At 36.8% G+C, this 14,133-nt stretch overlaps 2 protein-coding genes across 2 annotated transcripts in view; one reads left to right on the top strand and one right to left on the bottom strand.

Moving 5' to 3' along the window:
• Window positions 1–787: 787 nt before the first annotated feature.
• On the bottom strand, window positions 788–3,208 carry LOC128207731 (heat shock cognate 71 kDa protein-like). The gene has a single exon (XM_052910841.1). It carries the CDS (start codon window positions 3,045–3,047, stop codon window positions 1,122–1,124), a length of 1,926 nt encoding a protein of 641 aa, XP_052766801.1. The 5' UTR covers window positions 3,048–3,208; the 3' UTR covers window positions 788–1,121.
• A 386-nt stretch (window positions 3,209–3,594) lies between these two features.
• LOC128207734 (vacuolar protein sorting-associated protein 54-like) overlaps window positions 3,595–14,133 on the top strand; it is a 44,663-nt gene continuing 34,124 nt past the window's right edge. The window contains exons 1-9 of the mRNA XM_052910844.1: window positions 3,595–3,994; window positions 4,573–4,856; window positions 5,120–5,201; window positions 5,923–5,957; window positions 8,399–8,530; window positions 8,649–8,791; window positions 10,196–10,295; window positions 11,945–12,087; window positions 13,276–13,402. Of these exons, the coding sequence (XP_052766804.1) occupies window positions 3,745–3,994; window positions 4,573–4,856; window positions 5,120–5,201; window positions 5,923–5,957; window positions 8,399–8,530; window positions 8,649–8,791; window positions 10,196–10,295; window positions 11,945–12,087; window positions 13,276–13,402 (1,296 nt within the window). The 5' untranslated portion in view covers window positions 3,595–3,744. The remainder of the gene's footprint in view (window positions 3,995–4,572; window positions 4,857–5,119; window positions 5,202–5,922; window positions 5,958–8,398; window positions 8,531–8,648; window positions 8,792–10,195; window positions 10,296–11,944; window positions 12,088–13,275; window positions 13,403–14,133) is intronic.

The raw sequence follows: 14,133 nt of genomic DNA, 5'->3' as shown, positions 1-14,133 counted from the left end.
TAAAAGTGTTAAATCAGTACATTACAGAGTATCGTCATTTACAAACATCCCAAGGGCACATATGTACATTATTCTAGAAAACTCATTGGTATGCCTATTAATATTTTGACACATTTATATGACGCACAATGGATGTATCCGGTTTTCATCCCTAGTTTCAAAGCATATTATTATTCATTGAGTATATTAAAATGAAAGAATTCCGTGATATTATGGTTTGTTATATGTTTAGTTTTTATCATGTATCCTTGTATTATGTGTTCGAATGAAGTTATAGGCAACGTTAGCAGGCTATATGGACTGTGACTGGTGCCAGCTATGGCAGCACAGAACTTGTGATACAGGTAAGGGACGGATAGTGTTTGTTCGTGAAAATATTTATATGTGTAACTATATGTATTCAGACGGTGTACAAAGGTATTAGTCTTATAAACTCTCTGTTCCGATCTATTCATGAACAAACTGTTGCTAAGCTATTTTGAGTGCAGCGTTCCTTTATTCGCATGATCATTAACGACTATGTAGGTCCACGTGTCAGGGACAGAATGTCACTTCGAATTTTCCCCGCATCTTGTCAAAATACAAGGGTCTGAATCGAGGAGATATTTGTTAGTCTAAATTCTCTGTTTGATGTTAAGATATCATTCATTTAGGGTAAGAGTCACATTTCTTACTTTTGTTGCGTTACATCGGGTGTATAATAGAACACAAATAATTATCTCGTACGACTTAATACACTTAATCTTGAGTATGATGTTTTATATTGGTTATATAAATTAAATTAACATCGATATATATTTTTATTCAAATTTTATTAAGACTATAATCATAATATAACAGTTATCACAGAAAATTACAGCAATGTCACATAACATCGAAGTATGCATATAAAACCATTTTACTTTAAATAATCTCAATAATATTTACATATTTATGACGTCAGAAGGTTGAACAATACGTAATGGTAAAACATTATAGGATATTTTGCAATACTCCTAATAGTTATATTATGCAAAATGCCATGAAATGACTAGGCGCTGGTAAAAAAAAATCGGAAAAATGCATTTAACTTAATCGTGGAAGTTCATTAATTGTTTCGCTATGTACAGCCCAAAACACATTTAGTCGACCTCTTCAACGGTAGGACCCTGGCATCCGCCTGGCTGACCACCAGCGGGGCCACTTCCATGCTGTCCCTGCTGTTGGCCACCGTGAAGTTTCACCATGATCGGGGAACACTGCCTCTGTAATTCGTCCAGTTTGTGGTTAAACTCTTCCTTGTCAGCCAACGAGTTACTGTCCAACCATTTCGTGCACTCTTCACACAGCTGGATGACCTTTGCCTTGTCGTCAGCCGACACTTTACTGGCGTCAGCTTCAGTTACCGCCTGTCTAACGCTGAATACGTAGTTCTCTAGCTTATTGCGAGCCTCTACCCTCTGTCGTTGCATTTCATCTTCCTCTCGGTATTTTTCAGCGTCGTTCACCATTCTGTCGATATCTGCCTTTGACAGACGCCCACTGTCGTTTGTGATTGTAATTTTATTACGTTTCCTTGTACTTTTGTCTTCCGCTGAAACGTTCATAATGCCGTTAGCGTCAATGTCAAAAATAACTTCGATTTGAGGGACGCCTCTCGGTGCTGGGGGAATTCCGTTGAGGTCGAACCGCCCCAGTAAATTATTGTCTTTAGTCATAGCTCGCTCACCCTCGTAAACCTGTATGGTCACCGCTGGCTGGTTGTCGGAGTATGTTGTGAACGTCTGGGTGGCCTTTGTCGGGATTTTGGTGTTCCGCTCAATTAGCTTCGTCATGACGCCACCGGCCGTCTCGATACCCAATGACAGTGGCGTCACGTCGACCAGCAGCACGTCCTTAATGGCGTCCGACTTGTCCCCCGACAAAATAGCGGCCTGAACGGCAGCCCCATACGCCACGGCCTCATCAGGGTTGATAGACTTGTTTAACTCCTTGCCGTTCATAAAGTCCTGGAGAAGCTTCTGTATTTTAGGGATACGCGTAGAGCCACCGACGAGCACCACCTCGTGAATCTTGGACTTGTCGAGCTTGGCGTCACGGAGGGCCTTTTCAACTGGTTCCATGGTGGCCCGGAATAGGTCCGCACACAATTCCTCAAACCGCGCTCTGGTAATTTTGGTATAAAAGTCCACTCCTTCAAACAGGGAATCAATCTCGAGACTAGCCTCTGTGCTGCTGGACAGAGTCCTCTTAGCACGTTCACAGGCGGTTCGCAGGCGGCGGACACTTCTGTTGTTCTTGCTGATGTCTTTGTTATATTTCCGCTTAAATTCCTGAATAAAGTGGTTCACCATTCTGTTGTCGAAGTCCTCACCTCCCAGATGCGTGTCGCCGGCCGTGGACTTCACCTCAAACAATGAGCCTTCGTCAATGTTAAGAATGGATACGTCGAACGTACCGCCACCGAGGTCAAATATCAGTATGTTCTTCTCACCTCCCAGATTTTTATCAAGTCCGTAGGCCAGAGCGGCGGCCGTGGGCTCATTTATGATCCTCATTACGTTGAGACCGGCGATAGCACCGGCATCTTTAGTAGCGCGTCTCTGTGCATCGTTGAAGTAGGCTGGTACAGTAACGACGGCATTTTTTACCGTCTTACCGAGATATGCCTCTGCAGTTTCCTTCATCTTGGTCAGCACCATCGAGCTGATTTCTTCTGGCGCAAAAGTTTTAGTCTCCCCTTTGTATTCGGCTTGGATTTTAGGCTTGCCTCCTACGTTTATTACCTTGAACGGCCAGTGCTTCATGTCGCTCTGGACGCTTGTATCACTGAAGTCCCGACCGATCAGGCGCTTGGCGTCGAAAACCGTATTCTGTGCGTTCATTGCCGCCTGGTTCTTGGCGGCATCCCCGATCAGTCGCTCGGAGTCCGTGAAGGCGACATAGCTGGGCGTCGTACGGTTGCCCTGGTCGTTGGCGATTATCTCCACTTTCCCGTGCTGAAATACGGAAACGCACGAGTAAGTCGTTCCCAGGTCGATACCGATTGCTGGTCCGTTTACGCTCATTATTGTTTTTATTCCACTTGTCTTTATTACGCTTGTGTTGCACTTAAACAATATCGCAAATAAATCCTATCGCAAGTTTCCTTATAGACGTGTTTTTTTCTAGTTAAGTAGTTTCGTATTTATTTTCACTTATCTTCGTGAACATAAACTGGTCTTTCGAGTTTCGGTTTATATAGTCTGATCAAGTGTTCGAGAACAACAGTTCTAAAAATATCTCGTAGATCTACCATGTACTCGGTGGCTTGAGAACAATCTAGAACAAGCAAGATATAGAAACGGCTCGAGGGAGGTAATCGAGTTTTACTGTTTACAAGGGAGAATAATCGAATTACTATATTTTCAACGCGGTATCATGTATAATTTGCAATAACGTGTATTTCTGACACATTTGGAAACTTTTAATGAAGATAATTTGCAATAAATGAACACATATGAACAGTTTTTTTTAATTGACTTTCACTAATAGCTGGGACCAATAATAATCATACTTCCTGCTAATAGGTAATAATAACCGGTTTGCAAATAATCGTTATTAGCCGTTTTGACTCAATGTTTAAAACGACCTTCACCCCTCTTCCGGTAAATTTAGGATTCGTGGAGTCTACAGTATTTATGTTAATTTATTACTTTAATTTGAATACTATCTCTCTGATAAAAGTGTATAGGTTTAATTTGTAATGCCATCTATTGAAGTAGAATGAGCTTGACTGTCAACACGCGACAACAGGCAAATTGGAACAAGTGCATCTGGTGTCAAGAAAAAATCAATTTCAAAACACCTAAAGATTTTTGTCGTCATTTAAGAGACTTTCACTGCACACGTGAGGGTGGATCTTATGTGTGTAGGTATGGAAGGAATGGTGTTTGCCCCTCGCTGCCAGTAGATGGTGTCAGTGACTTGGATTATGAAGAACATATCATGAGAGATCATGTAAATCAAAGTGCAGGTAAGAACAGATTATTGTTAAGCAATATGAGTGTTGGCGTCATTATCAAGTATCATCATTGCTAAGCCTCAACATTGGTGACAATCCTTTATATTAATCCATTTCAAATTTTCATGGAACATTTTACGTATGACAACATAAGTATATATATGTATACCAGTAGTTGATACTTGTAAATAGCATGACATGCCTTAGTTGATGGTATGAATGTACAGAATTTATCCTTCTGTCATATTATGTCAATTAAAAATATAATAGGCATAAAAAATCTGTCATTCCATATTTTATGTCAATTAAAAATATAATAGGCATAAATATCGGAGTATTTTCATACCAATATTTATATTGGAAATACATATTTGATGATCGATTACAAATGGGTTTCATATTTATTTGATAATTGATGTAAAAATTTGTCTGATTAACTATCACTACTGGACAATATAATCTGTTTGACTAAACTTTGTAAAGGTAGTGCTGTTTCAGTGCCATTAATTGAGGTTAACATAGAAAACAGTTGTACTGATATAAATGTTACCAATATTACCAAATACCAATGTTTTGTGTTTATTTGCTAGAAAACACAATGTCAGCTCTACAAAAACTACACACAACACCAAGACGCCCACAACCTCCATCAGAGCCGTCTGTTGTGGAAGACCAACACAAATGGACAGTTTACAAATCCAAAGTCAACCTTCCTGCAGCTCTCAATGACCCGAGACTCTTGAAAAGGGAGACTGATTTCTTCACAAAAACATGGGGTGTAGATTTCTATGACAAAACACACTTACCTGTTTCACCATACTTGCAAGAAATCAACTGGTCTCATTTTGATAGTTACGTAAAGAAAACATCTGCAGTAAGTATCTATTGATTTTTGTTTATTTTGACCACCAACAGCAATGAGTACCTCAGAGACAGTCAGTGATTGTGTCTAGCTATTTAAATATGTAAAAACATATCATTTTTCCATTATTTCCCACTTTATTAAAGTTTATAAAATAAACCAATTTTCCTGAAACAAATGTTTACATATTTAAGGCTTATAAGTCTTTCATATTGAAAACCAAACAAGCTTTCACCTGATAAACAACTGACTTGTGTGTTGCTTTGTTTTTTTAGCGCTACAAAAAGCACAACAAAGAGCTGGAGACATTGAATGGAAAACCAGAAACACACCTGACCAAGACTGTCAGACAGGCAGGTAGGCAGTTATTTTATTGCCTTTCAGTATGTGTTGTTGTTGTTTTTTCGATTGAATATGAGGCCAAAAGTCAGCCCCATTCACAACCACAAAAAGTAAACTTTTTTCACAATATTAGACTCAAAAATCATAATCCTAAGCTAAGAATACATACAAAAATATTCAACACTTAACTAGAAAAACTAGTAAATATAGGTTTAAATGCAGTCTTAGTCTCTTAAATTTCTTCAAATCTGTGATCTTAAAGGGAGCTTTGCTTTGTATAAATTATACAAAATGGTATGTACACATTTCCCCAATTCTAAGGGCCCAGACCCTGTGCATAAAAATGGTAGGGAAAAATATTTATTTGTTAAGATGCAAAGACAGGTTAAAGCAGTGTTCTCACATACTCACATTTGAGAATCCCTGGACCCACACTATAAATTTCTCTGTCAACATTAAAGAATATAGCCACATACTTTGTCTGAAACCTGCCTTTTGGACTCACACATTTCCGACTATAGTGATTATTCTCAACTCTATGGTTTGATAAAATACTAGACAGTTTTTACTGCACCATGCTCAAGTTGGATGCTAAATGGCTTTGCCTTTTTACAAAGCAGTGCTGATCTCTGTTTTTGTAAAGAAATTAATGTTGAGTCTATAAGTATAGGTAGAGGGAATGTTATCTTTTGAAGACATTAAAACATTATATGTCTCACTTTATTTATCTTTACAGAAAAGAACAGAACAGAATTGGAGCAAATTCCGAAGGTAATTATATTCATATTTGGAGATATTGTATGTGTCCTTTTGGGATAATGTCTGTTAACTAATGTAATGTAACAAATTGCAGCAATTACCATATTTTAACATACATGCCTTGAGCATTGTTATACAAATTGTGCACAGAGAAAACTGCTATTTTCCCTTCTCCAAATTTTTGTTGCCTAGCCGCATAAATGAAATATTTAACATTTATAATAGAAATTGACATTTCTGAGGCACACTTTATTCTGCACCATATTATAAGGCTAGAGCTAAACACTCGGAAAATATTCAAATTCTTAAGCCCCTTCAGTGAATGGTGTACTGAGTATTGTTAATATATATTGTCTAAAGGACATACTATTAGGACATAGATGGTCTGATTGTTTCATCGTTGTTAACTTTTTTAATCTTTACTTCTCATGAGGGTAAATGTACACACTTGTGGTCTGCAGTACTTGTTTTATACATTATGAGACAACTGTGCATGTTTTATTTAAATATATCAGCACCTGGTTTATTTAATTAAACTTCAGTACATCGTAAACTATTTCACATTAAAAGTTAATAACAATGCTGTTTACAATGTTGTAAACTTAAACAAAGTACTGAACAGTTGACCTAATGTCTATTTTTGTTACAACTCTTATAGAAATGTATATGTCATTAGAAAATTTGAATGGGACTTTTAAACTAAATGTATTTAGTTGTTATCCAAGGTCTTGATTAAACATATGGTAGGCAGAAAAAATTGAAATTTATTTTTGACTTGACACCCCTTATGAAATCATATATGCTTCTATTATTTGAATTCCAGCCACTTGATTGGTCTGTAATCTGGGCATTTAAAATTTGAAGAATTAATTCTTATTCTACATTATAAATATATAGTTGTGTATAAATACATCAAGAAAACTTATGCATTGAGGACTACAAAATATGTACAATTTTTTTGTTTGTGCTAAAGTTTAAACTAAAGTAGATTATTAATCATATTAAACCTGATGCCTTTGGCAAATGGCAAGGAACGGGTGAGAATGAGTCATGTTCAGTAGTTCTAGACAGCCAACATATGTCACCTTGTAAACAATGCCTACAGAGCTATCAATGAAATTAATATGCAGCTGTATGCATTATTTTTACAATGGCGGTCTCTACTTCTCTGGTCGAAGCCTTTTCAGTACTGGTATCAAATGATATGATTTATTGCTTGTAACAAGGTGTTGACATGGTCCATTATAATTGACTTACTGTCCTAGAATTAATCATTGAATATGTTAATACACATTCTACCTTGAACTCTTTCACAGACACTCTTGCACACGTGTCATCCATCTGTTTGTGTCGCAAATGCATTATGTTAACTTACATATTTTAATGATACCATTTATTCTTAAACTACAGTTATATTTAATCTTTCTTAATGTCAGTCAGGCCTAAAAAAAAATGTTTGTTTAAGGTAAAATCCCCAAAATTACTAGATAGCGAAGGTAGGGATTATTATTTTTTTTTATTGAATTTTTTTTTCAAAGATACTTTATGTCAAGATGATTTTCTTGTAAATAGTGCTTTTTCTTGCAAATGTCAAAAATATAAGGGAGGGTCGAGTTTCCAGAAACAAACAATTTTTTATAGGCCTCTCAAAGGACCTGATAATGTTTCACAAATAAAAATCACTACTCTAGATATCCTTAACAAATACCTCATTGTATTCTTAACAAGTTTTATACCTCAAGACTCAGTTGCTCAGATTTTCAGATATTTATGACTGTTAAATATATAAAAAGATGCATCTAAAACATATTCATATTGATAATACTGTCTGTTATTCAACAACAAGAATGATTTATAGAAGGAAATGCAGAAATAAAATAAAAAGTAAACTGAACAGTCCCGCTTTACACTGAGCATGTGAAGTTGTAAAACATATAGTTTGAGACTAGTAATTCTGTAATGGGCTAAAGAGCTATGGAAGGGTGTTGCACCCTGTCCTGTTATGGAAGCAAGCTTCTGCCCTCATGGAAATGCATGTGCACCCTCCTGCCTTCAGAGAATTAAATGCTTAATATAATCATATATCTCTTTTGTTTTGATTAAAACTTGTGTGTGATTATAAAAATTCATACAAACTTGTCATAATTTTTGAGACCTAAAATTTCTTTAAGCATCTTCAAGCACGATTCCTTACTTTTTCTGTGAAATTCACAATGTTTAAATTCTTTTCAGCCCAACATAATGTGTCCTTCTTTCCCTTAAGACATCATCCCTTCACTGCAGCATCCTGTCTCTTCAAAAAGACTGGCTGAATGGCATTTTCGAGAAGTAATACAATTTTAATGCAAACAATTATGTTTGAACTCGAAATAAAATTTCGATCAATAGGAAGTATCTTTCCTAAACTCAAATCAATATAAAGTCTTACAATGTCTTGATGTGGTTGATTTCAGTTGTTCTTGATGCCAACATTTAACTTGGAGAACCCATCCACATTCAGCGCGGTATTTCCATGGACACAGGTAGAAGAGAGCAAGGTGGACACCCCCGGGGCCAGGCATTCATCCAAACTGCTACAGGAGAAGGTATGTGTCTAACACGCTGTAGTTAGTGCCCAGCAAGTCTCACATTGGTCCAAGGCATTCTTTTATGCCATGACCTCTCATTATGTATATACTCAAATATTGATTAATTTTTTAACAGATGAGCCACTATCTCGATATAGTGGAGGTGCAGATAGCCCAGCAGATCTCACGTCGGTCTGAGGCCTTCTTTCACGCCATGACCTCACATGACGAACTCCAGGAGCGAATGAAGACAACTTGTGGACGCATTAAATACCTCAGGTAGAATTTGGGGTTTGCAGGAATATTGACAATTTTTTTTGCTTGTCTGTTTTTTAACAAAATAGTTAAGGCATTGTAATAGCATTTGTGTTGTCTAGTGCAAAGACTTTAACTATGGCACTGTAAGTCACAAGCTTGTCAAGGTATTCATATGAAGCTTATTACACATGATACTAATGAAAGTATACGTAAAAGACGAGGACGATAACACTTTAATGAGCTGTCATTCTAGATGAACTTAACCCTTTAGCGCATGTATACAAGATAGGCCTTTTGTGTATTGATTTAAACCTTGAAAATATCGTCTGCTAAAATTTGAAGGTATTTATACTGCCACTCGCAGGTGTGAGATCCACTGTGACGTAATAAAACATAGAGGCTGAGTTCTGTATTGAAAATCCCCAAATGCATTGATGCGTAAATCATTGAATATTATTATGTCAGTTTATTTTACCATTAAATCAATAAAGATTATTATTATTATCAGATAATATTTTGTCTAACATACAATAGAAACAATAAGTAGCTGAGAAAATGATGAGTAAATTTTCTGCTGAGCTAATTGATGGCCATCATGGTTCCGGTCGAAAATAGGTCAGGTAAACACAATAGTTCAAGCATTGGTCTAGATCTTTGTATTCATACTGGGAAAACATTTATCAGTTTTCTTTTTGTAAACAATTTTATGAGGGGGTAATAAAGTTAAACAGACACTCTGGACTGGATCTCTCAGCTGGATGACACCGGATATTCCTGCCATATTTCTGTGTATTATACACGAGAACATCGATTGTCGGCTTTTTAATCCAGATGGGTCTTTTTTATGATAGGGGTAATGAAATTTAGATCGATTTTATAGAAATGTAATAATTCCATCTTGGAAATGCATTCACAGATGAAATAAAATAATTTTATATTTCATCATTGACACCATTTATTAGATAATTTAATTATCTATAAAAAATGTATTCACATAAAAAATATTTGGGGCCACAATTATTTGGAGTTATATCAAGTTTAAGGACATACTGCTATAATAATTTGCTCTTTTTCGATTCTTTAAAATTCCTATACAGATAAGGACTGCTTATCAGTAAGTTGGCTACTGACTGGGAGGTGTAATCTGGCCACTTGCCTATGTGCTAAAGGGTTAAAAAAAAAAAAGAGTGTTGGTATCTGCTAACAAGATTTTGGTTTGCTGGCGCCTTACCACTTTAACATGGAATATGATATGTATACATTGTATGGTGTTGTTGTTTTTTTTCAAAGATTATGGGATATTTTAATAGAGTTTTGTATTCATATGTAAATAGGAATGAAATTCCTGGTTTGGTTAGTGCCATGTTCTGAATTTTATTTCTATGCAAGTGCAAATTAAATACAGTTTAGTGATACTCTTTGCAGGGATAAAATGAACAGTATGGACAATCTAATGGCGAGAGGTTCTCTGAAAATAATGAGGTTAACCAAGTCAAGGTGCAATTATATACAACTTCACAATAAGGTTAGTTCATTGTTGATATATTTGATATGTATATAACAACCATTGATGAAGCATAGTTTTTAATTATAATCTCTGATACTCTTATATTTGGCCATAGTGTGTCTGCAATATTGATTTTCTAGAGATTTATAGGTTGATAGGTTGTTAAAATGATTAGATTGGTATGTTTTTAGCTCTACTGGCCAAAGGCCAGAAGAGATTATGCGATGGTAATGTGTACGTAGTATGTGCATCCGTGCGTCCGTGCGGTCGTGTGTTCATGCGTCTGTAAACAATTGGTTGTGAACACGATACAGTCTTCAGTTTTGATTGTATCTCGATGAAACTTGTACAGTATCTAGATAGTCATTAGAGCTCCGTTTCTTTCGAAAACCTGCCAGATCCGCCCATAAATGCCTAGATTATGGGCCATGAAAGTTTTAAAGAAATGCTTTCTATTTTTAGCCAGGTCTGCATGAGCAAATTCTATTTTTAGCCATGTTTACATGTACATGTAAATTCAAGTCTAGAGTTAAGGGAGACAATTTGCAAGTCTAGGATTTTGAGAGAAAATTTGCTTTTTGCTTCTGCAGTTGATTTTGTGAATTACTCTGCCATGTTCTTGTTGAAAGACCAAAGGCCATTTTTTAGTTTTAAGGTCTGTAGTTTGCACATTCATCTTAACAAAATTGGTTGTGAATGTTTAAGTTATGCACCTGGTGTCATTACTGGCCACACCCAGGGTTCACAGGTTTGAAAATCTTTTTGTGTTTGTGCATCCATCTCAGCACAATTGATTGTGAATGTTTGTTCAAATTGATCAATGTTGTCCTAGGATGCCCTTGACTTTGACCTTTTGACCAGCTTTTTTTTAACTTTTAAAACTACAGAATTTTTTACTATGAGTACAGTTTTGAAAGCATTTTTTTTTGTCAGATGACTTACTTGGCATATACTAAAATAGTTCATGCAACTAATCTGCTTACAATACTTTCTGGGCTCAGATGTTGAACGTGCTACGTTTTCAGGTAACCCAAACACAAAACATAAACTGTATGTCTGTTGCCTTTTACCCATACATACATGCTGTAGTTTGATATGACCACAAAAGCCATGCCAGTTGAGCATAGGCCCTTTTGGGCTTCTTGTTTTTTACTCTAGAGAAAGTATATTTGTTTAGTTACATCCCTTGGGCCTAAAAAAACCCACTTCTAGTTCGAGTAACCCGACCCTTCCTATGAAATACCGGTAGCAATTGTCGGCTAAAAAACACTTATTGTAAATAAAATATGTATTTTTTTATGTGGTTGAAAACACTTATATACCTTTACCAAATTATTACAATAACGTTCTAACATAAAGCCTGCCGGTAATAAAAAAATATAATCCTACCTGTTTTTGGACACCCTAACCACACAATTTGTTTGTTTTTTGGCCTTGATTAACTGTGAAAATCAAAGATGGCATCCCTTTGTAGTGCTCTTCAAGCATGAATTCAAACTTTGTTACATTATGAAAGAAAAGCTTCCTAGTATTCTAAAGTGATTCATATCAGTATTGTATCATGATTACTACATATAACTTCAGGACAACAGCCAAAATATAAAATTTACCTAATATGACCCCACAAGGATTTAAAGCCATCTACAGTAAATGGATGCCATTTGTAGTTAAAGCTGATGGCCACTGTACATCAGACCCAGCCAACAATTCAAACACTGCTGTCAACTAATGAGTTTGTTGGGGCCCTGGACCTGATATCTACCACACAAGAGGTTCTCTCCCAGGAGCTGGCTGGGGTACACAGTTTGAGGTGAGGGGATAATGTATACAAGGTGGTTTATTATTTCACCATTCAAACACTGCTCTCTACCAATGAGTTTGTGGGGGCCCTGGACCTGATATCTACCACACAAGAGGTTCTCTCCCAGGAGCTGGCTGGGGTACACAGTTTGAGGTGTGGGGATACTGTATTCTTAGATTTATTTCGGTAAGGAATACATGATACTAGTCGGTTTAATATTATTATGCCATTCAAACACTGATGTCTACCAATGAGTTCGATGGGGCACTGGACCTGGACCATATTTACCACACAAGAGGTTCTGTCGCAGGAGCTGGCCGGGGTACACAGTTTGAGGTAAGGGGATAATGTATACAAGGTGGTTTATTGTTCCATCATTCAAACACTGCTGTCAATCAACGAGTTTCTGTTAACCCTGGACCTGATGTATACCAAGAGTTTCTCCGGGGTACACCGTTTAAGGTGAGGGCATACTGTATACTAGGTGGTTGAATATACCACCATTGAAACACTGCAATGAGTCTCTGGGGGCCCTTGCAGATAATGGCCAGCATAAATAGTTTGAGGTGAGGGTATATGTATACCTTTCTGTCTAGCAGTGAGTCTCTTGGTGCCCTTGCGGATGCTGGCTGGCATAAATAGTTTGAGGTGAGGGTATATGTATACCTTTCTGTCTAGCAGTGAGTCTCTTGGTGCCCTTGTGAATGCTGGCTGGCATAAATAGTTTGAGGTGAGGGTATATGTATACCTTTCTGTCTAGCAGTGAGTCTCTTGGTGCCCTTGCGGATGCTGGCTGGCATAAATAGTTTGAGGTGAGGGTATATGTATACCTTTCTGTCTAGCAGTGAGTCTCTTGGTGCCCTTGCGGATGCTGGCTGGCATAAATAGGTTGAGGTGAGGGTATATGTATACCTTTCTGTTGACCAATGAGTTTTTGTGGGGGCCTTCGGGCTCGTTGCAACAAACTATCTTGATCAATGCTTCAAAAATCTAAATCTGTAGGATTGTCACAGATGACAAAACATTCATATTTTCCTCAGCCTCAACATCGCTATATACTGGCAATTCCCACAACAAGAAAAAAGAAGAAATATGACTCGGGAAATGCTGAAATGGGCATATTGTTTAGTTGAGACTATTTGCTTTTCATTGTATGCAAAACTGCAACAATTAGTGCACACAACCCTGTATTTGCAGGCATCTGGGTTCACAGCTGGCAGAGCTACAGAAGTTGATAGATATCATGATCCAGGAAGACTTCCATAAACATGTGACCAACGAGCTCAACAGACCCGTCTCAGATACTTCACCAATTATGGACGAGGTTAGCATTTACAAATATCATGCGGCAACATGTCATTAAGAAATTGGCGCAATTGTTCAAGAAAAGGTAAAGAAATATATCTGACATCGTCTGGGAAAATGAGTGCTATTGAGAAAACAGTGACTTTTTTTCGAATCATCATGCTTCATAAGCAAGCAATCATAGTTACAGTAAAAACTCACTAAACCAGACAAGGTCCGGACTGGGCAAAATTTCCGGTTTAGTGAGGATTCCGGTTTAGTGAGGATTTGATGTACGGAGTAAGTTTACTGAAAATATTAACTGAGTTAACCTTTAAAGGGAAGTTGGAAATTGGAATAAAATAAAAACACATAAAGATAACATTTATTTTACATCAACGATGGTTCAAGTAACTTGAAATAATGCATAGAGTATACATGTATATTCATTTATATATCAATGTACATTACAGATACAGTTTATACAGTTTTAGACGGAGGTTGAGACATGATTAAAGCACATGCAAAAGTGATAAACATAATTCTGCGTATTTATTACATCTTTTTTCCGAGTCTAAAAAAATAAAACAACTCGCGTAATTTAATGCTTGTTAAGTATGTTTGATAGTTTAATTAACGCACCGCTCTAATTTGATTCACTCATAGATGTCTTTAGATAAAACAACGCTCCAAAATGATCACTGCAGCAAACAAATTAATGTTTCAATCAATTTTCTTTTCACAAGTTTGATTAACGTTTGATTATCGCGC

This window comes from Mya arenaria, chromosome 11 (assembly GCF_026914265.1).
Source record: "Mya arenaria isolate MELC-2E11 chromosome 11, ASM2691426v1".
NCBI lineage: Eukaryota > Metazoa > Mollusca > Bivalvia > Myida > Myidae > Mya > Mya arenaria.
Note: the sequence above shows the minus strand (reverse complement) of the source record. Positions and strands in the feature narration are given on the sequence as shown.